The 22,169-nt window shown below is 34.6% G+C and overlaps 5 protein-coding genes and 1 long non-coding RNA gene across 10 annotated transcripts; 5 read left to right on the top strand and 1 right to left on the bottom strand.

Moving 5' to 3' along the window:
- Positions 1–1,360: 1,360 nt before the first annotated feature.
- Positions 1,361–3,392, top strand: LOC116133186. The gene is made up of 4 exons (XR_004128505.1): positions 1,361–1,650; positions 2,579–2,665; positions 2,751–2,883; positions 3,038–3,392. It is a non-coding gene; the product is annotated as an uncharacterized LOC116133186 (long non-coding RNA).
- Positions 3,393–5,199: 1,807 nt separating this feature from the next.
- On the top strand, positions 5,200–6,000 carry LOC116133195 (RING-H2 finger protein ATL79-like). Its single transcript, XM_031418881.1, has one exon. It carries the CDS (start codon positions 5,296–5,298, stop codon positions 5,890–5,892), a length of 597 nt encoding a protein of 198 aa, XP_031274741.1. The 5' UTR covers positions 5,200–5,295; the 3' UTR covers positions 5,893–6,000.
- Positions 6,001–6,255: 255 nt separating this feature from the next.
- On the top strand, positions 6,256–12,072 carry LOC116133191 (dehydrogenase/reductase SDR family member on chromosome X-like). Of its 5 annotated transcripts, none has more exons than XM_031418877.1 (11): positions 6,256–6,620; positions 7,298–7,352; positions 7,502–7,735; positions 7,825–7,891; positions 8,468–8,496; positions 8,582–8,790; positions 9,527–9,645; positions 10,047–10,142; positions 10,221–10,296; positions 10,561–10,629; positions 11,550–12,072. In XM_031418877.1, exons 3-11 carry the CDS (start codon positions 7,538–7,540, stop codon positions 11,593–11,595), a joined length of 909 nt encoding a protein of 302 aa, XP_031274737.1. In that variant the 5' UTR covers positions 6,256–6,620; positions 7,298–7,352; positions 7,502–7,537; the 3' UTR covers positions 11,596–12,072. The 5 variants fall into 5 exon arrangements, with proteins under 5 accessions (XP_031274737.1, XP_031274736.1, XP_031274734.1 ...); XM_031418876.1 differs by having other exon boundaries at positions 6,266–6,620; positions 9,590–9,645; positions 10,476–10,629; XM_031418874.1 differs by having other exon boundaries at positions 6,275–6,613; positions 10,476–10,629.
- A 1,505-nt stretch (positions 12,073–13,577) lies between these two features.
- On the top strand, positions 13,578–14,591 carry LOC116133196. Its single transcript, XM_031418882.1, has 2 exons — positions 13,578–13,908; positions 14,208–14,591. The coding sequence occupies exons 1-2, from the start codon at positions 13,717–13,719 to the stop codon at positions 14,448–14,450; spliced, it is 435 nt and encodes a 144-aa protein (XP_031274742.1). The 5' UTR covers positions 13,578–13,716; the 3' UTR covers positions 14,451–14,591.
- An 879-nt stretch (positions 14,592–15,470) lies between these two features.
- On the top strand, positions 15,471–17,837 carry LOC116133194 (probable cinnamyl alcohol dehydrogenase 1). Its single transcript, XM_031418880.1, has 7 exons — positions 15,471–15,624; positions 15,702–15,792; positions 15,868–15,981; positions 16,070–16,300; positions 16,842–17,127; positions 17,213–17,363; positions 17,484–17,837. Exons 2-7 carry the CDS (start codon positions 15,704–15,706, stop codon positions 17,678–17,680), a joined length of 1,068 nt encoding a protein of 355 aa, XP_031274740.1. The 5' UTR covers positions 15,471–15,624; positions 15,702–15,703; the 3' UTR covers positions 17,681–17,837.
- A 111-nt stretch (positions 17,838–17,948) lies between these two features.
- LOC116133193 (WAT1-related protein At1g43650-like) lies at positions 17,949–19,750 on the bottom strand. The gene is made up of 6 exons (XM_031418878.1): positions 19,565–19,750; positions 19,299–19,478; positions 18,979–19,222; positions 18,736–18,894; positions 18,468–18,619; positions 17,949–18,379 (listed from the first exon to the last, which is right to left on the bottom strand). The coding sequence occupies exons 1-6, from the start codon at positions 19,735–19,737 to the stop codon at positions 18,196–18,198; spliced, it is 1,092 nt and encodes a 363-aa protein (XP_031274738.1). The 5' UTR covers positions 19,738–19,750; the 3' UTR covers positions 17,949–18,195.
- Positions 19,751–22,169: the final 2,419 nt, after the last annotated feature.

The following is a 22,169-nucleotide window of genomic DNA, read 5'->3' as shown; positions in this document are numbered from 1 at the left end:
TTTTTTTGGTAACTACTAATTATATAAAAAATAAAGGATTACAGATATTATTTTTATAATTGCTGTGATTTTAAAAATTGTGTATTTGATAAATAAGATTTTGAAATTGCAATGGTATGGATAATGACAAAAAAGACATTTTACTTTTAAAATATTTTTATAATTATAAATTTGTAGTTTGATAAGTATTTTAAAATATATTAAAATGATTTATATTAAATAAATTATTAATTAAAAAATAATTTGAAATATTGGATTGGAGCCATAGCCGATCCCATCAGAATCGGAAACTCACGATCTACAAGAATTTGTGATTCCATCAGATTTCGATGATATTTAGGTTACAGAAGACGGTTGAATATTTCACCATCTTGTGTAACCAAAATAAGTTTCGAGATCCTGTAAAAGTACTGGATTCTGAAAGATCAAAAGTTTTTGATCTCAACAAAACTAGCTGTGGCTTTAACGTGCTACCATAACTGTGAAAAAAAAATTGCAAATTGATAAAATCTGGTGGGCAAATTTTCCATCTCCAAGGAAAACCACTTTGACCAATCAACGGTGGTATGAGTATATTTTGCATTTTACAATCTAGAAATCAACTTTAGAAATAATATGATTTTAAAATATGTTTACCAAAAACTTTTATTATCTTAGCTTAAAAGTTAATTGATTATTCTTAAACTACAACAATTCTAAACACACACAAATTTTTCTATCTATTATCTATTGAATTATAATTCCAATTTAAATATTGCAAATGTTTTAAGGATTATTTTGCATGTCAAATATTATAATAAGTTGATGTTTTAAGGTTTTCGGTTCATAAATCAATTGTTTAAAATAACCTCAAATTTCCAATTAGTGATTAACACTTATTTATTGTAAGGATGTTTCCAAAAATTAATAATAATATTTCAATCCACATATATGGAAAAAGTCTTCCATGCATTTGGTGTACTATAACGTTTATTCATGTCAACCATTTTAATTATCACTTATTAAGATTAAAGGTTAATCACATTTACCTCCCCTGAGGATTCAATGATAAAATATGCATAAAAAAGATGATTAGAGTGACACATAACCCCACATTATTAACTTCTCTTATAACACTGTTAATGGAGGAAGGATATGCTTTAAGAGAGAACGACTTTTTCCAACTCAAGGTTTGGCAACATGAAACTTTCCCACCCATGAAGTTTCAAAACGACACTTTCCCACCCACCGTTATGTTCCGTAAGGCAAATCTGTTCTGAAGAAGGGTAAGATGGACTATTTACATGAAGCTCTAAAAATCAAAATTTAAAATGGAAACTTTGCCTGAATGGTTGCCACATGTCCCACTAAAGTACTTAGAAAAGAAGAAGGGAGAAGCCTTTTCTCCTTGTTCTCTATAGTCTGTAACCCTCCCTGTTCTCAGTAACTTAAGCACTAGCGACTTGGGGTTGGCGAATGCCGACTTGGGGTTGGCGACTAACGAAAAGTCATTTTCCTTTTCTCCTTGTTCTCAGCTATTAGCGACTTAGGGTTGGCGAATGCCGACTTAGGGTTGGCGACTGGCAAGAGAAGAGATTGTGTGGAGAAAAATCTAGGGTTTCTTTGAAATTGTAGAACTACAATGAGGATTATCACTACCTGCGGATTTAGGTATATTTTCCTGTAAATCACATTACTTTGTGTTTTCATTGTGTTGTTTATTTCTGTCCCTCAGTGTTTTTATTATCTCCTCATTTGTTGATCGTTGCTTCTTATTTGGATTTTTTACTCTTGTTTCCGCATTCTAAGTGTTTGATTAATTATCGCACTGGATATATTGTAGTTTTCCCACCATATGCTCAATCATGCTTTCCACAAACAAAGCCATAGCTGACTCTATTAAATCTATAGCCTCCTCTTCTTCTCACCAATGCCAATCATCATCAGCCGAAAAAATCGCCTACAATTATGACCTTCTAATTGAAATATTTGTTTGCCTCCCTATGAAATCCTTGGTCAAATTTAAAGCTGTATCTAAGCACTTGATTTCCTTAATCTCCAACCCCAACTTCTCCCTCCGCCTAAACTTTATTCCTAGATCTATCTTTGCCCTCATTTTGCTTTTAAAAGATAGTCCTAAAAGTTTGTGTTAAAAATTTAACGCTGCAGGTTGAACATGTGATATAAGAACAAAATGTTTTAGCTGCAAATAAATTCATTGAGCTATTTTTTGAGTTAATAGCGGCCAGACTTACCATCATTGCAAATGGAAAGCTAGTGTGATATTTGCCTTCCCAAGGTCCTTAGAAATTCTAGAACTAGTGGCAATCAGGAATATTTTTGAGAAATAAATATGAGAAAGATTTTGTATCTGCAACCTAATTCTGGAGTAAATCCCATGGTAATCAAAGATTTATGATTTCATAATTTGTAGATATCTCATTTTTTTAGATATACATTCATACTATCATAGAGCTTCTCTTCAAACATGTTATCAAGACAGAGATGGTACATGCAGGAACATTTTTCATATTATGCTACGTTTGGTGTGTCATAGTATCCTTTCATATGACTTAATAGTGCTTGGTTTTGCTTATAGTTAATCGAGAAACTATGTGAGAACCCCTCCTGGAGAAGTGAAGTTAAAAGTGATGAAACAAATAGGAAAAGAATGTCAGATTGACTGGTACACTTAAAACCTTGGTTTGGAAAATTATGTCTCCTTTTTTGTTTTTGTTTTTTTTTCCCTGAAGCACTTATAAATATTGTAGATACACTATGATAGGACAGATGAGTGCAAAGAGTGATGTTTATAGCTTTGGAATTGTCCTACTGGAACTCTTAACTGGGCGGAAGCTTGTTGATCATACTCTGTCGTGTGAGTAGCAGAGCCTTGTGACATGGGTATGAACTTCATCTTTGTTCTTTTCTACCACTAACTTGTTTTGGAACATACTTATTTTTCCTATTTTGTTATTCTCTATACTGATAGATAACAAATTCACATACGTGTAAGCTTCATTCAAGCTTATTTTTATGCAATTGTGGATTGTTTTAGGCAACTCCAAAACTTAGTGAAGATAAGGTGAAGCAATTCGTTGCGCTAAGTTAAGTGGAGAATAGCCTCCTAAGGCAGTTGCAAAGGTAATGGTAACTTCGACTGAAAATAATACATCAAAATCGAGCTTTCTTGGTGGAAGAGCAAAGGATTGTGAAGAAGGCTTTGAAGATCTAGAAAGCAAAGGAAAATCAAGCTTCAAGGAGCTAGAGAGAGGGAGGGTGAAAGAAAATTTTTTTGGATTTTGAGAAATGAATGAGAAACTGTAAAAGCTTCTTTCTTTGTATTGAATTCCCTACTTTTATTGGGTTTGAATTGATAAAATTACTTATACATATGCACAGTAATTTTACAATCTGGATTCTTATTTAAGAATGTAGTAATGTTGATACTTAGTTTTATTTGGATTTAAATTGACAAAATTTAAATATAAATGCGTTGCAGCAACTACAGGGATAAACTGGTAATTTTAAAGGTTTCAAATTTTTAAAAATCTAATTGTAACTTCATTGATTTAAAACATTATTTTTAATAAAAATATAGAGAGACAAATTGGTAATTTATATTTTCATATATTGTTAAGGGTATATTAATAATTTCATATTTAAGAGTGGGTTTATTGGTAATTGATTTTGTTAACATGACATATAATAAAAAAATTATTAAATCAAACAATAAAGGTTATTTTTGTCTTTATAATCAAATAGTAATAGATTTTGCTAACGGAACATAACGGTGGGTGGGAAAGTGTCGTTTCGAAACTTCACGGGTGGGAGAGTGTTGTTTCGCCAAACCTTGGGTGATAAATTGTTGTTCTCCCTGTGTTTTTACTACTGACATTACTTAAATAACCTTTCATGGTGGTGTTATTTTTAAAAATTTTATCATACCTACCCATGTAACCATATATAAATGAATGGAGCTAAAATTATCTTTAATTAATAAATCAATCACTCAACAAAACATGAGCCTTAAAGGTACACATGTTATATTAAAGACAAAAATAATATTAAGATATTGTGATTAGAGAATAATCATGCTAGTTGGTATGTACAAGTAGCCATTCTGCATTGATTATACGAATGAATTAAACCATTGATTGGAGTAGTGTAAGGAAAACCAGAAGGGGGGCGTCCTCCACCGAACGCATTTAGTAATGGGCATGGGCATGGGCATCACATCAGTCTCAGCTCAAGATGAGGAAGAAGAATAATTTTGTCATTATTCATTTAAAAGTATTATCAGTGTCAGTGTCAGTATCAGCATCATGCAAATGGCAGTGTTCAATTACCTGTGAGGCAAGGCGATTGCGTCCCCTGTTTTAAAAGGAACCTTCTAGTACTCGCTGTTACTGCCCATTGCACGATGACACGTGGTTTTGCGTTTCCCCCTCATTTACTAATACGGAGTGTGGACCTCTTCTTCTTTCTTTGTCACTCAACCAAACAAAGGATGCTGATGGGACTTGGCTATTGTCTACGTCTAATACAACCAAACTTATTCCAATCACACTCATTTTAACTAGACCTTATCCACTTCACTTTTTGGAAATTAAGCCCTCTATATTATATTGATCATCACTACCATTAAGCAAGCATCTTTTAACAACTATTTCCTCCAAAATTCCAGATTTATACTAACATGCCCTATTTCTTTGTGTGTCTCTGTCTATTTCTGGAACTGCACCACTCAATTATCAAAGAACACAAATTATTAATTAGGAGTTGGGTATATTGTATTTCCTTTGTGAAGGAGAAAGTGAGTACATATCACATTAATTGTAACTCATAATTACCCATCGCAATCATCTGCGTTTCTTTTGTTGACTCATGCCAATCCTCATTAACGATACCCATGTGAAGCTTACATCAACATTCATTCATAAATGAAATGACGCCCCTCTGAGGTTAACCAATTAATCAATTATGCTGCTACACATTCCGGAAAAATCATGAAATATACAAACAGATACCAACATTGTAGCTTGACAGAACTTAATGCATATTAAAATGGAATTGGTAGGGCCAAGAGTGCATCTGATTAGACCACAGATAAATATCCGAATAACTTGAAAATAACCGGGAAAAGAAAACGGTAAAACCTGATCTGCACGTATCCATTTCTTGTTGCCCGAGTGTCTATATATTATCCAGTCTATACTCGCACGCAATTCCCCCATCTTTATCTCTCTCTCTCTCTCTCTCATATTAGAACCAGAATTCCCATTAACTGGAAATAAGATATCATCTTAAAGCCAAATGCGACCTCCACCATCATCAGTAGCAGCTAAAAACGAAAGCCCCGAATACCCGGTCCTTTCATCCACATCCACTCCAACATGTAATCCTCATACCTGTCGTTGGAAGCCTTACGCCAATTCAAATAACGATTTTGAAGCCAACACAATCCTGGTCCTCATCATCCTTTTCTGTGCACTCACATGCGCTCTTGCTCTCAATGCCGCCATCCGCTGCTTCTTACGAGGCAGTTCCCAGCAACGTTCCCCTGGGTCATCCGACCGCCTTTCAGCTCACCAGAGAAAGCCAACGATTGAGGTAGCGGAAACCTCATTGGTGGCAGCTCCAACGCTTGTGTATTCAGCTGGGATGAAGCTAGCAGGAGAAGAGGCGGAGTGTGTGATTTGCTTGTCAGAATTTGTGGAGGGCGACGTGATTCAAGTTCTGGAAAGATGTAAACATGGGTTCCATGTGCAGTGCATCCAACAGTGGTTGTCTTCTCACCACTCATGTCCCACTTGTCGATGCAATTGTCTGTCTTCTTCTCCATCGTCACAACAACTTATCCACCATAATTCTCAATTAGCTGTGCCCCAGACCGGGCCTTCGATTCTGTAATGTATGCAGTTGAGGTTTTTTATTTTACTTGTAAAAGTTTCAGTATTACTATGTAGCTATAACGAGATTTGCAAACATGATTAGTGCTAAGAGAATCTCTTGTTTTTATCTTGTGGGGAATTAATTGGTATTTTGTCCGGTCAAATTCTCAGTGTTGGGTTGAAAGATGGGGGTTGTCAGCCAGGCAAATTTATGGCCATAGACTCATAACTTTTGTGCTCTATGTAAGTTTCTATTTAGGGGCATTCACATGGATTTTAACAACCACGCGCTGTATGGTTTTAATAAGCCCATGAAGAGATTTATAAATTGGCAATGATCATGCGTTTAAAAATAGAGAAATATCTACACAAAATTGGCCATCAATCTCGTAAAACCAAATAACAATTCAACCACCAATATTTTACTAAAACTACTAATAACCCCGGCTACATTCCACAAAATGCAGGGGGTGAGAAAGAGAGATCATGGCAGGTAGATAATATACTTTTTCGTAAATTTACTCCTTTAAAAGTTCCAAAATTATCGTAAATGCACAGCAAAACTCGTTTAATGTCTCTTCTTCTTCACTCTCATCTGTGAGAACTGAGAACAACTCTTCACTCCCCATCTTCTTTTTTCTTACATCAAATTACACAAAACAACAACCGCCTATTAGGGACAACACGCAAGACTCTCATGCGAAATTTGTTTGTTCTCACCGGTTGCTATTGTCAAAATTGTAAGAGGTGACCCAATTTTTTGCAGTTTTCTTTAATTACTTACACCTATTTGTTTTGAGTTTTTTTAAGTTTGTGGATTATGGTGGTCTTGTGAATGTCTTCTAAGTGTTTGTTCTTCTGTCTGATTGAATAATTCTAAATAGTCTAAATTCTTATTCCTAAAGCATAACGGGATATTTATAGTGGATTTGAAATGTCAATTGCTTTATTTGTAAAACTTTGTGCAATTTCTGATATGCTGCAGATAATGTTCTTCGGTCAGGCATTCTCTTTCTCGGCTTTGCCTCACTTCAACACTTTTTTTTTTTTTTTCTGATTCATCAAAGTATATTTCATCTTGTGGCTTGAATTAAGTCAATGTTATACTCATTATTATTCACGTTCCGGGTAAGTTTAGTTGTCAAACTAGTAAAAACAAATGAATTGTTTCTATTGTGGCTATAGAATCTGTAATAGAAACAAATGAATTGTCATTGTTTAATTAATTTTAAAAAATTTCAGTTGTTCGTTTTATATTTAATTCTTTCATAATTCACATTGTACCTCAGGTTATTTTTTTGGATCAATGATGTAAGTTCATCTTAGTAATGTATTCTTTAATGAATTTTAATTGCCTAGTTATAAAAATCTAGCCCGCAACTTCAGGAAAATTGTATTCACAACAATTTAGTATGTTTTTGTAGGAAGTTGGTTGGGGCAAATAGTACCGCCAGATCAAAATAGTTCAGCCAATCTGAGGTGAGATTATTCTTCTGTTTAGTACTCATCATCCTTCCATAGTTTGTACTACATTTGATCATTAACCTCTTTGAAAATTGGATATCATTTTTTTAATGTGTATTCAATTACTTGTAATTTCTTATCTGAAATAAATTCCATGATCTTAGAACAAGTTCTCTGAGAGAACGAAGACAAGAATAGTAATGAAAGAATTAAAAGGGCTCCTGCATTTTATATGCTCGGTTCAGTTCTGGAGAATGGTGGTGCTTTGGACAGTATCTGTTCTGACCTCGTACTGGCAACTTTTTGTCCAAAGTCTCTTCTCTCAGAAATCTGACTTTTTTACTCGTCATCTTCCTCCAACTACAGGGCTTACAAGACCTGTTTGTGTCATTACTGGTGTAAGTTATCTTCAGTTTTCCCTGGAAATATGTATTCTGTAGCATGTCATATAGTTATTATTCTATAATTCATTGCTTTATTGCTGCAGGCTACATCTGGTTTGGGTGCAGCTGCAGCCTATGCTCTTTCAAAAGAAGGGTTCAGTGTTGTTCTTGGTACACCTCGTTTCATTCTCCTAACCTTCTATCTTTATTTTTCAAGTCATTATGTTACAATGGTAGCTTATTATATTTGTACTTATTAATCAACAACAATAATGCACATGGACCTTTTCTGTGGTCTCCTGAATATTGAGGTCTAATGCTTTTACTCTTGAAGGAAGGATTGGTCGTTGTGAAATTAGAATTTCTGGAAAAAAAGTGCTTGCTAGTCCATATCAAAATCATTGCACAGTTGATCACACCCAACATCGTCTATTCTATGTTTATTAATCCTTCTCTGTAAATCATTATTCAATTCATTTTTTCCATTCAAACTTTAATTCAAGAATGTTATAACTCAATTAGGATCTGAACCATAATAACATTGTCCAATTATTTTTTCCGGTGATTTTGATGTATGATTATTTGAATTTAGTATTTTATATATTCTCTCATTATACATGATAAATGGGTGGTAAAAGTTGTGGTTGTTTATATAATCATATAATAAATGTTTGATTCATTTGGTGCATTTTTTTTTCCTTTTTAAGTTTACAAGATATGTTACTGAATTTAATATTGTATATGCAGCTGGGCGGTCATCCCATTCATTATCAAAGGTATATTTTATGTAATAAATTATCTTTTAATATGTAACCCTACTTTACTCTTTTAATAATGCTTGTGCATATTACTTGTTGACAGACTATGAAAGGAATACTGAGTAGGAATAAAGATGCGCACGTCAAAGCTTTTCAGGTCGATCTGTCATCTTTCCAGTCGATCTTTAAGTTTAAAGACTCACTTCAGCAGTGGCTTTTGGATTCTAATATGCATTTTTCTATCCAACTCTTAATAAACAATGCTGGGATATTGGCAACGTCATCTCGACTCTCATCTGAAGGCCATGATCAGTAATTACTTCTTTTCTTTTCTTTTCTTTTGAAGATGGGCTTCATTGCTGAAATAACATTTCATTTATATAATAACCTGTGGAAATTTGATCAAACATAGACCCTATGGTGCCACTGCCAAGTTTTGTAAGTTCCAGCACATTGCCTTTTCTTTTGATGAGAGAAATGCAATAAGACATTTTCCATCTCACCCCACTATGTTTCCACCTGAGCAAAGCCCAGGATAGTGTCAGTTGACTCAGTACAATTGCAATTTGCTTCTCTTTGTGTCACATAACTATGTTGCTAGTAAGAGGGTACCTCAACCACCAGCACTGGCAAACTCAATCTCTCTTTATGCTCTTGGAATGAAATCCTTAGTACATATAATTTTTATCTCGTCTTTTCCATTCTTAGGGATTCTATATTTTTTGTGTGTATAATATGTTTCCTTGTTGTCTTGCATGCTGCGTTAGGCTGCTTCAGTTTTATTCTTTGTGTGTAGAAATAAATGATGATTGTGTTACATTATATAATATATTCTTGTACACATCATATGTGAGTCAGTCTTTTTACACAGGCCATACAAAGTTTTTAGGTTAACTTTTTTTTGTACATAAACTGTCTCCATCCTATGGGAGTAATCTGACACCTTAATGGATACATATATTCTTCTTGTGCTTGGTACCCATCCTGATCACCTATTTCTCTTGAAGTATGTCATTATATAGGTGACAACTGTCCTTGTTTTTCCCAGGATGATGAGTGCAAACTACATTGGTGCATTCTCTCTTACTAAACTTCTATTACCACTTCTCAGAAACAGTCCTGTTCCTTCCCGGATAGTGAATGTTACTTCATTCACACATCGAAATGGTAAGAAGACTTCTAAGCTTTTGTAGACGAAGCATTTAAGTGAACAAGGCTTTTTTTTTTTTTTTTTTTTTCCCCATTGTTTCCATAAAATCATCATTGGAACAAGTTAATTTTTTGAACAGGGGCTATGTTATCACTTTTCTTATTTGATGTATACAATTTTCCATATGTTGTGATTTTTAGGAGAAATAAGAAGACAAAGGAAATGTCTTAACATGAACCTTGATGTCTGAAGCTCAGCTTGATATGCCTCTTAATGTGTTGAATGAGGGGAAAAATGCTATAAGAGAAACCTCAGTTTACCATCTACTACAATTGCGTTTAAAGCTAAATTATCTATGATAATGTTCAAACTAGAATGTTCTGGTAAAACATAACTGCACTGGCTCTTTCTTCTTCAGTGTTTGGTGCACAGATTGACAATGAGACTGTCACTGGGAAGTGCTTCTTGAGATCTAAAGATTATCCATTTGCACGTGTCTATGAGTTTTCCAAATGTAAGCTAATGATGCCTCATAAAATTTTCAGATTTATTTTCTCCTCATTTTAACATTTTTATCATTTTGTGTTAATAGTATGCCTACTTCTTTTCACTTATGAGCTTCACCGACAACTTGGCTTGATGGATAACTCTCGACATGTCTCTGTCATGTATGGTTACATACTTCGTTTTTGTTAATTTATGAAAAATAGTTTTGGCGTTGAAGCAACTTGTAGTTGATAATTCATTTTATAGATAGATCTTTTACTTCATGAGGAAAAATGATTTTAATAATTATTGTTTCTGTTTCACTAGAAAATTTAGTTTTGGTTTTGTTTAATATTGAAAGTGCTGCGGATCCTGGTGTCGTGAAAACAAACATCATGCGAGAAGTTCCTTCATCTATTTCTCATGTGGCATTTATTGTATTGAAGCTTCTTGGCCTTCTGCAGTTGCCTGAAAATGGTATCAATAGTATTCTTGATGCAGCCCTTTCCCCACCCGTAAGTTTTCCTTCCTCAAATCTTTGTATACTTATAACTTAACAGGGACTTTCTATTGTTGTTGTTTTATATTACTACTATATTACCCTTCCAGTTTAAGGTGTTGCACATATCAAGTTACCATCTTAGGTAAATTGGTAGTACACAAACTATGTGGAGAAATTTTTTTGTTTATTATGTATTCCTAAATTCAGTTTCCCATCAATGAAAATGTATGTGCCTGAAGGAAGCAATCTTAGTCTTTTAATGTTAGGAAGTATTTAACATGGCCCTGGTAGCTATGATTTTTAGGACACTAATCCCTTTGAAAATTTGAAACTTGTACAAACAGCTATAAAGAATACATCTTCAGCTAGCTAAGATATGTTAAAACTTTAACTTTAGAAGGCTCTATGCAAATTCTATTGTCAAACTTTCACATTCTCAAAAGCTTCATGATGGTTTTGCTTATGTGGTTTTACAAGCTAACGGACACTCAATAATGTTTTAGTATATATACATAAATATCATACATATGTGTAAGCAAATCCTCTTATGTAAAATTTTGAGAGTTACTGAGTCCAACACCCTAAATATATATATACAAGCCTATAAATTCGAGTTTTGTAGATGATCGAATATTCATATTTCTACTAGTCACAAATACTTTTCATGGTTTCTTGAATCATTGACCAGTTTCTTGGAAGCTGTAGCTGAGGTTGATAAGATGATTGTGGTGCTGCTCAGTTTTAATAGTTTTAGTAGTTCAAATGAGATTGTTTATTTTTAAGATTGATTATTTAGAATTCATGATGCTGCATTGTATTTACAGGACTTTGGTGTAATTTTGTCCACTTTTGGAATTTTTAGATTTAGTGAGTGATATCTGGAGAGTTCAACTGAATCTGTTTTTTAGCTCATCAGTTGTTTGTTAACCTCAGGAAACATCTGGAGTTTACTTTTTTGGTGGAAAGGGTAGGACTGTAAACTCTTCTGCACAATCCTACAACTCCAGACTTGCAGAGGAACTTTGGACTACTTCATGCCATCTCTATGAAGAGTACGAACGTGCTTGCAAGGAATTATCGAAATAAGCATAATAAATTAAGGAAAGGATAAAATCCTGGATATAAGAGGTCAGGCCTATTATTTGCGGTTGGAGTTTCATGGTTCAGGAGAAACATTGCCTTTGAAAGTTGGTGTGACAGTGAAACAGGCCGAAAACAACTATTGTGGGAGTGGGACTAGATATTTCTGATGTGCTGAATTGCTTAGGCATGGGAGCAAATCAGCAAAACCTTGCCTTGCCGCCCCTAAACCCATGGGAGCTACACAATGTTACACAATTTCATGAGTTTATTTTACATGGTTTTTGTTTTACATTGGTTTCTATATATTTTAATTGCTTGGTTTAGGCCTTAGTCCTTACAACTGAAAATAGAGAATGGTAATTAATTGAGTTTATTGTACGTGCTTTATCATAGTTTCTATATGTATACGTTAATAGATTTATATTTAAAATCACTTAATACAAAGAATTAAACAGTAACATTTGTACATTTTAATATTTTATTATACGTGACATTGATGTGTAAATAATGAGTTGATATAGAAAATAAAATATCAATGTTATCATAATAATAATAAAAAAATAAAGTAAAAGATATTAGANATCGAATATTCATATTTCTACTAGTCACAAATACTTTTCATGGTTTCTTGAATCATTGACCAGTTTCTTGGAAGCTGTAGCTGAGGTTGATAAGATGATTGTGCTGCTGCTCAGTTTTAATAGTTTTAGTAGTTCAAATGAGATTGTTTGTTTTTAAGATTGATTATTTAGAATTCATGATGCTGCATTGTATTTACAGGACTTTGGTGTAATTTTGTCCACTTTTGGAATTTTTAGATTTAGTGAGTGATATCTGGAGAGTTCAACTGAATCTGTTTTTTAGCTCATCAGTTGTTTGTTAACCTCAGGAAACATCTGGAGTTTACTTTTTTGGTGGAAAGGGTAGGACTGTAAACTCTTCTGCACAATCCTACAACTCCAGACTTGCAGAGGAACTTTGGACTACTTCATGCCATCTCTATGAAGAGTACGAACGTGCTTGCAAGGAATTATCGAAATAAGCATAATAAATTAAGGAAAGGATAAAATCCTGGATATAAAGAGGTCAGACCTATTATTTGCGGGTGGAGTTTCATGGTTCAGGAGAAACATTGCCTTTGAAAGTTGGTGTGACAGTGAAACAGGCCGAAAACAACTATTGTGGGAGTGGGACTAGATATTTCTGATGTGCTGAATTGCTTAGGCATGGGAGCAAATCAGCAAAACCTTGCCTTGCCGCCCCTAAACCCATGGGAGCTACACAATGTTACACAATTTCATGAGTTTATTTTACATGGTTTTTGTTTTACATTGGTTTCTATATATTTTAATTGCTTGGTTTAGGCCTTAGTCCTTACAACTGAAAATAGAGAATGGTAATTAATTGAGTTTATTGTACGTGCTTTATCATAGTTTCTATATGTATACGTTAATAGATTTATATTTAAAATCACTTAATACAAAGAATTAAACAGTAACATTTGTACATTTTAATATTTTATTATACGTGACATTGATGTGTAAATAATGAGTTGATATAGAAAATAAAATATCAATGTTATCATAATAATAATAAAAAAATAAAGTAAAAGATATTAGACAGAAAATCTAAGGGTATTATTAACAGTAATATTATATTTACCGACTCAAATATCGATTTTTATATACCGGCTCATTACCTAACAACCCAAATCTCAAAATTTAACTCAGAATCAGTATGTCAAATCGGTCCTGGGTCGGTAAGCCTAGCATTACTGTATTATTAAAGATTTGTTGCATTATTTTTAATCAAAATTGATGCATAAAAGAAAATAGTGGAGAGAGGTCAGTCGTGACTCGTGACTGCTGACTAGTGGTGTTAATTCACGTGGCTAACACGTGCTTGCCTTGATGAGAAGTGGAAGGAAGAAGGGTTTTAGGGCTCTTGCGTAAAAGCCCTTAAAAAATTCAATTACGGAGTAGAAATAGAAGATCTATGGTTTGAAAGTTGGAGAAAGATGTGGTTGGGAAATTTAAAAGCAATTCGAAACACATTGGTGAGGTATTACTCAAGAAAAGCTGCAGTGAACGTGAGGAAAATAAACCCTAAAGTACCAACTCAGCAAGCTTATTCAATTGCTCAATCTCTTTACGACATCATCAAGCAAAATGGTCCTCTTTCCGTCTCCAACACTTGGATTCATGCCAAGGTTTTCTTTTTTTCTTAATTTTATTTTAATAATTTTGTCTTAGTTTTGATGAATTGATTCCTGCTAGAAGTTATATAGGATTTGGATATGTCGTCAAATGATTTTAAATAAATACTCATTGAAGGAAATAATTGATTGAGACGGTCAAGGCTCCAGCAATAGTTAAAGGTTTTTATGTTATGTTGTGTAGGTTGGCTCTGAATTTCATGGATTAAAGCCTTAGATTTTGTATTTTTTTTAATTTGAGACTAGGCCATCAAAAATATATGTTGAGTTGTTGTTTGGTATGACTATGACAGGATGCTGGGATTGATGGGTTGAATAGCAAAACCCACATGAAAATAATGATGAAATGGATGAGGGGGAGGAATATGTTGAAGTTGCTGTGCGATCATGTTGGTAATACTAAGAAATTTCTCCACACTACTCTTCCTGAAGAACCTCGAACTGACAAGTTGGAGAATGAGAAAGAGAAGGAGAAGCCTCGGGTTAAAAAGAGGAAGAAGCATCCGGTTAAAAAGGGGAAGAAACTAAAAGCATAAGATGCAGCTAGGAGAACATTACCTCCTATTGTATTTCTTTCATTGTTGGATTAAATTTGAGTGATTCCTTTTGGGCTGGAACATTTTTTTCTCTGTTGTGGTTCCGATGGACTATGATATTGCTTATGCTTTGAGTTTGAATGCTGGCCTGTTCATCCCCATCTTTTACTTGAGATGTTTTTAGATGCCTCTTCTGATACAAGATACCATTCTTTTTTACTTGGGAAGTATTACTAGAGGACTTATCAACTAAATTCCTACCATTTTTTATGGCATCAAATGAATGATAAGTTTTGCATTCAAACTCACGTTATACTCTAATTGATAGATAATCATATTCATTAAGAGCGTATTATAGGCATTTAAATTCTGTGGTAAAAATCAATCTGATGATTTGTTTTTTTACATTTCATTTGTAAAATACAATTTGATGATTGTTTTGATTTTCCAAAGCAACGAATTAGTGTATAATATCTTGTTATTCAGGTATGGTACAGAAACTGGTTTCGAATTTTGTTTAGAAACATATTATGGATTGCTGAAAGGAAGCTATTGCCTATTGATGCAATTTGGTTGGCGCTACATTGCGTTAATTGCTGGTCTTGTTATTCTCCCGGTTGAATTAAATAGGTGTAGTTAGGTAGAAGTAAAAACGTAGAAGCTACCCGGTAACCAGGTCAATTATATAATCAATGTAATGTAGATGTTTCCTGATGTTAAAAAACAAAAACAAAATAGTGAGAACGAGAATAATAAAATTCAAAGTTAATCGCGAATTATAATTATGTCGGGCGTCAGGGCATCGGTAAGAAAGCGAATGTAATGCCTGATTGCGTCACAGTAATAAGATAAGTTTCAAAGTAAATATAGAAAGGTTTGTCCAGTGACCTGTTAAATTAGAGAAGGGAACTGACAAACTTTTCTATATTTACTTTGAAACTTATCTTACTTCTGTGTTTGAAACTTCTCTTATTACTGTGATCCAATTAGGCAATTACATTAGCTTTCTTGCTGATGTAGTGGCAGAAACCAAAGTAATAAAATCGGCGAGTGGGTCTAAGAGCATTTTTAATAGTAAAGCATCTTTAAAATAAAGAGCATTATTAAAGAAGCTCTTATACGTGTGTTACACCCACTCGCCGATTTTATGACTTTGTTTCTGCCACTGCTTCTGGTTTGTAAATCTCTTCCTTGTTTAACTATATAAGTTGATTATGTAGTTAGAATCTCTCATATGTCATTCATTTTCAGCTATGGAGCACCCTCAGACTGTGAAGGACTGCCTTGGCTGGGCAGCTAGGGATCCCTCCGGACTTCTATCCCCATACAACTTCGCTCGCAGGTGCGTTTTGTGTTTCTAGAAGATACACGTCTCTTTGTTTTAACCCATTTCTAATCGAAAATTTTAAGTTTTCAGGACTCTCGGGAGTGATGACGTTTCACTAACCATAACCCACTGTGGAGTTTGTTATGCTGATGTTATTTGGTCTAGAAATAAACATGGAGACACCAGATATCCTTTGGTGCCTGGGTATGTATCAGTATCTATATACGCCGTTACACTTTTTTTTCCACTTCCACAAACTCACGTTTCCATGATCTTTTCATTTGCATCATAGGCATGAGATTGTTGGAATTGTGAAAGAGGTGGGTTCAGGTGTTAGCCGCTTCAAAGTTGGTGACCATGTTGGTGTGGGGACTTATGTCAATTCCTGCCGAGATTGCGAATATTGCAACGATGGCCTTGAAATTCATTGTGTAAAAGGCTCAGTTTACACTTTTAATGCCATTGATGCTGATGGTACCGTCACGAAAGGAGGATATTCTAGTTACATTGTTGTCCATGAGAGGCATGTTTCATGATGCTTAATTGTTCTTTTCTTTTTCCTTTATATAATTATTAAATTTCTTGTTTGATTCACATTCGCAGTTACTAGGATATAAGATACCTCCAATACTTTCCCTGTTCCAGTTTCTATTATATAGGTTCCATCTGTACTCTGTAGTCTTGTGTCAATTCATGTTGGCCTGTGTTTGTGGTGATTTCTTATAATATAATTGCAAGGTTGTGAGAGAGGTGCAATTTCCAGAGACTCATGGGGTGGCGCTGTTCTGCTTTGCACCGTATCGACATGTGCATAGACAGACACTGGCAGGGGAACCGTTTTCATTTCCTTGCTAGGATTTAATGGAAATCAAGTTGTGAATGTCGTGTTTTTGTAATTTGACTATTTGGTGTCTTTTTTTTCGGGGAAATCTATGGATTGAATTTGGTGAAGTATAACAATTGATGTTAATGTAATGGTTTTAATTCTGTTCATTCTACCCAGTGAATTTAGAAAATATTTGCCACAATAAAGTTGTTAATTTTGGCATTGATTGGATAAACAGGTACTGCTTCAGGATACCCAACAACTATCCATTGGCTTCAGCAGCACCTTTGCTTTGTGCTGGAATTACTGTTTACACTCCAATGATGCGCCATAACATGAACCAACCTGGAAAGTCTCTAGGAGTAATTGGTCTTGGTGGTCTTGGTCACATGGCAGTGAAGTTCGGGAAGGCTTTTGGACTGAAAGTAACTGTTTTCAGCACAAGTGCTTCCAAGAAAGAAGAAGCCTTGAGTCTGCTTGGTGTGGACGCATTTGTCATCTCATCTGATGCAGAGCAGATGAAGGTAAAAATATGTTAAGCATTCTAAAAGCTACGGTATAACTGATAATTAGTCGTAGGGCTCTCCTAAACTAGTATTTGATATGCAGGCCATCGGTAAATCACTTGACTTCATAGTCGATACAGCGTCTGGTGATCACCCATTTGATCAATACATGTCTCTTTTGAAGGCTACTGGTGTTTATGTTCTTGTGGGGTTCCCGAGTGAAGTCAAATTCAGTCCTGCAAGCCTCAATATTGGTACTTTCACTTTCCCATTATATAGACTTGAAACAACTTCATCACTTTAACTGTAGATTGTTCATCAAAATAATGTCAGTCAGCCAGTGTAATGAAGTGCTTGAATTTCCCTTTTGGTAGGTGCGAAAACCTTTTCTGGCAGTGTAACCGGTGGTACGAAGGGGACCCAAGAGATGTTGGACTTCTGTGCTGCTCATAAAATTTACCCACAAATAGAAATAGTTCCAATTCAGTATGCCAATGAAGCTCTTGAGAGGTTGATAAAGAAGGATGTGAAGTATCGGTTTGTGATTGATATTGAGAACTCCTTGAAATGACCCGGTGGGGCCAAGGGGAGTTAGTCAGTTGAATGCAGCATGTGTTAATGAATAATAATCAAACATATTGGAGATCGAATCATAAACTTGGCAGTAATAGCCTCTATATTCTGTTTGTATCCTGCTATGCTTTTGGAAAATGTTATTTTTCTAATAATCACTTTGTGTTCTATTTTCAAAACAAGTGAATAGCCTTAACCATTTTAAGGATGGACAAGATCAGGATTTCAAAGGCTGGTTTGTTAAGGCTAGAGTCATTTACAATTATAGCCTGGTAGGTATAAACCAAATGAGTATAAATGTGAAAAAAATTAAAAGAGTATTTGCTTTGCTTTTACAGCTGCCTTTCTTAAGTTATTTCAGTGGAACGAGTGACAGTTTCTTACTGTTTACTGATTGCCAAACTGAAACTGGGAACTACTGTTCCAGTTGACCTAATTATCACTGTCTTGAATTAGATGCATTGTTATGCAATTGGTGAGCCAATAGCGGCTGGATAGTTTCACTAGAATCATTCACTTCTGACATGCATAACTTTCATTAGTGGTGGAAATCTCTAAAATGTTACTATTGTGGCCGAAGTCTTTTCCATCATCCTCTTGTTGAGCTTGAGATTGAGATTGAGAAACATTACTATCTGCCCTTTTGCCCCATAGTACACAGTAAAGCCCCACAATTATAAGAAATGTGCCCATCAAGCTGTAAACATATTAGAAGCGTGGTTAAATTTTCCTTTCCAATTGTGTAGCAGAAGAAACAAGTTGAGTTCGAGTGATGTATACATTACCTGCCCAAGTGAAGTCTCTCTGCAAAAGCAACTGCCGAGAATATTCCCACAATAACTAGTAGTAGTGGACTGAACATTGCTGCAAAAACTGGCCCCTTTTTGCTGATACACCATGTTTGTAGATAGTACACTAATGCTGAGATTATGACTCCCTAAAAATCAATGCATTATAAACATACATATGTCATATAATTTGATTTTTCAACTGTGGATCAAATCAGATCATGAAAGCCAGGGCCATTCTTTAGCTGCTAGTTATAAACCTTACACAATAGATGATGGTTAAAAGTTGTACATCCCACTCCAGCTTCCATAAGCTTGGATTTCTTCCGAAGAACAGGGCAAGGAAAGATGATTGCAGTGACGCAAAGAAGCAAATGAGAGTGTTGAGTGATAGCCGAGCTGGGTAGTCTTCGAAGACCTTAGCCTATGAATATCATGTCAGAAACAATTAATGCGAAAAACAACAAATTGTTTATCTGAAACCAAAATATGTTGTCAGATTCAATACCTGGAGGATTAGCCACCCACTCCAAGCAATGTAACTGATTAGAATAAGAGCTGAACCTTTGATCCAGCTTTCCGTGGCAACAGGATTTTTGGCGGTATACACGTTAATGAGGGGCCTGTGCATAAAGCTTTTCAATTGGTAGTCTCCTTTCCAGAAGGTAAATATTAGTGATCCGCCAATGCAAATAATCGTACCCAAAACCTTTGCACTACCTCTAGCACTTGTAATCTTCACTTTCTCCATCCTGATCAATATCAATAATTAAGAAGCCGACTAAGTTAAAATAATTATATATGAATTTTTAAAAAGAGAGCAATTACCCAAGCAGAAAGGCCATGAGAAATGTCAAACTGGGGATAACATTACTCAACGCACTTGCCACTGTTGGAGAAGTGTAGACTAAACCAGCATAATAAACATTAAGATGGATGGTAGTCCCAAGTGATGCAAGCACAAAAATCTTCACCATCACTGAAAATGAGAGCACCGGGCGCTGTTTCCTGCTTTATCATGCATATATAGAAATTCTCATATTCTCTTCTTCTTCTGCTGAAGGAAATACATAAAAAATACAATCCGAACTTACCTTTCCAGCATATAAGCTAAGGGGCCTAACAAAAACATGGCAATTATATGGCGGTAAACCACAAAGACGAATTGATTGAGTCCCCTCTCCAGGGCAATTTTGATGAGGATATTTGATCCACCATAAGCTAATTGTACAAGTACCATTGCAATGTAAGGTCCACATTTTTCCATGGTTGTGCACTGAGAGATTTGTATTAATGGTGCAATCCGCATTGCGAATGAATACTTTTTATAGTAGTGTGAGTGGAATTCGTTATCGTAATAACATTTATGTGTTCGCCTTTTTACGAAAGAAGAACCCTCTTCAATGGTGGTCTTTTTGTTTAAGAGCATCTTTAAATTGAACATCTTCATTGATTTATATTTAGAGTATCTTCCAATCATCTTTATTAATTATAAATATGAAAAAAAAATTTTTTTCTTTAGAAGAGAAATACGGTTTTTTTTTTTTTCTTTTTAAAAAGACTTAGAACAATACTTAAATTTGAATAAAATTTTTGTCACGAAAGATGCTCTTTACCGTTACCGTTGAAAACAAGAAGCGTTCATCCACACAAATACAAGACAGTTAGAAGTACTTACTGATATTCCCCATTTGTTCGCATTATTCACTCAACCTGACGAATAGCTTAAGCTAGAATAATTAATTTTAGTTCTTCAAGGTTTTGATGAGTGAAAACAATCGTTTAAACAAGTAACATTGATATCTCCTTGGTGAAATTAACTAAACTAATAGTTTAATGAGATTTTAAACAAGAAATTTCTCTCGTTTAACTGTGTAGTAGTGTGTACACCAAACAACAATGTCCATATATTCACCAATACGCATAAACCCGTCCAAACAAAAGGCCACATTAGAATATCAAATATCATTTCATCGCACTTACTTACTTCGCTCCACTCCAACACTGCTGCATATCAAAACCATGTTTTAAAAACCGGACCTGAGGGCAAACCGTTTTGATGGTCGGGTCACGGTTCAATCGGTTAGACCGCTGATTGAACCGGTGACATCATCACACATCATGATGACGTTAGCACATTTTAAAAAAAACAAATTTTTTTTAGATTTCTATTTTTCAATAAGACAATAACAACTTAATTACTATCCAACATGATTCAAAGTTCAAATTCAACAACAATCTTAACACAATTTAAGTATTTAAACACAATTCAAAGTCCAAATCCAAACATTATGTTGTATTTACATATCAAATGATAAAATACATAACAATTAATAACAAAACATTTGATGCAAGTGTTTTTCTTTGATCCGTCTCTATGTTGATTGAGCTTCACACTAGCATCAAAATTCATCATCATCATCACCATCATCATCATCATAACCATCACCACCATCTACAAATAACTAAGGTTGAGAATTCCAAATCAGTAAGGAAGTAAACAGTTCACAACATAATCAAAATAAGTTGTACATTTGATTAGAAAGGAAAACATAACAAAATATAGATTCACTTCTATCAGGAAGGAGAAGAATAGTTCGGGACATAAACCAAAGTGAGTCATATTGAATGAGAAACCTAACAATATATAGGTTCACTTACAGGATTAATATAGTACTTCTGAAACAAACCAAATACAAAGTTATTGAAACATAATAAAAAAGTCATTTCCAACACAGAAACCAAATTCTAGTTCTAACAATTTCTGCCATCCGAAGTAGTTTATGTCAGCCCACAAATGTCATTAATAAAAAATTTCATAGGTATATACCAAGAATATAAAATTTTCTTATTCTTATTTATTGTTATCATACAAACTCGGCATATCATGCTTCAGAGTCGAGAAATTTAAGAAATGATAGTCACCAGAACCACATTAGAAGTGACAAGATAGACCATTCATTAATACAAATAGAAAACTTAATACAAAATATTTCCAATAGTATCCTTGTTGAAGGAGGAAAGAGCAGCAAGGTAGGGGAAAGCAAGTTCTACTGTTAATCCCTAATATCTGAGACTACATAATCAAACTAGGGAATTAAGAAACTTCCATTTTCTTATTTGTGCCCACAAATTTGATATCCTTTTTTTTTTTTTTTTTTAACAGAACTGATTTGATCATTTACATATTCATGGACCAATTAAATTCATATCACATAGACTATAATTAATTTGATTTTAGTTGAAATAAAATAATACAACTAGCGGTGGATTTTGATTAATATATTCCAGAGACCTTCCTTCCAATTTCGAAGATCACCGTCATCAATTTGATAATGGTTTCTTTAAGAAAATCGGTGCAAGATTACAACTATAACACATCAAACTTCAACCGTCTTAATCCCTAAGAATCCTTCCATCATCATCTCCTCCATTTCTCTTCATATAAAACACATCAAGAATGAAACGCAACCCTCTCACAAATCTGCCCAGATTACAACGAGAAAGACCCCAGCAAAAAGCCCCAAATCAATTGCTCATTCAACACAAAAGAACCCTAACAATTTCAGACTAAAAATGTAAGGGAGCGAGAGCGAGATGGCGTACCTGGATCGAGGAATGGAGCTATCGTCAACAAATGAAGCTATCGCCGTCGATTTCCAGCGAGGAACGGAGCTGCCGTCGTCGATTTCCGGCGAA

The sequence above is a fragment of the Pistacia vera genome, unplaced genomic scaffold, assembly GCF_008641045.1.
Source record: "Pistacia vera cultivar Batoury unplaced genomic scaffold, PisVer_v2 Contig266, whole genome shotgun sequence".
Taxonomy (NCBI): Eukaryota; Viridiplantae; Streptophyta; class Magnoliopsida; order Sapindales; family Anacardiaceae; genus Pistacia; species Pistacia vera.
This window is presented reverse-complemented; position numbering and strand designations above follow the sequence as displayed.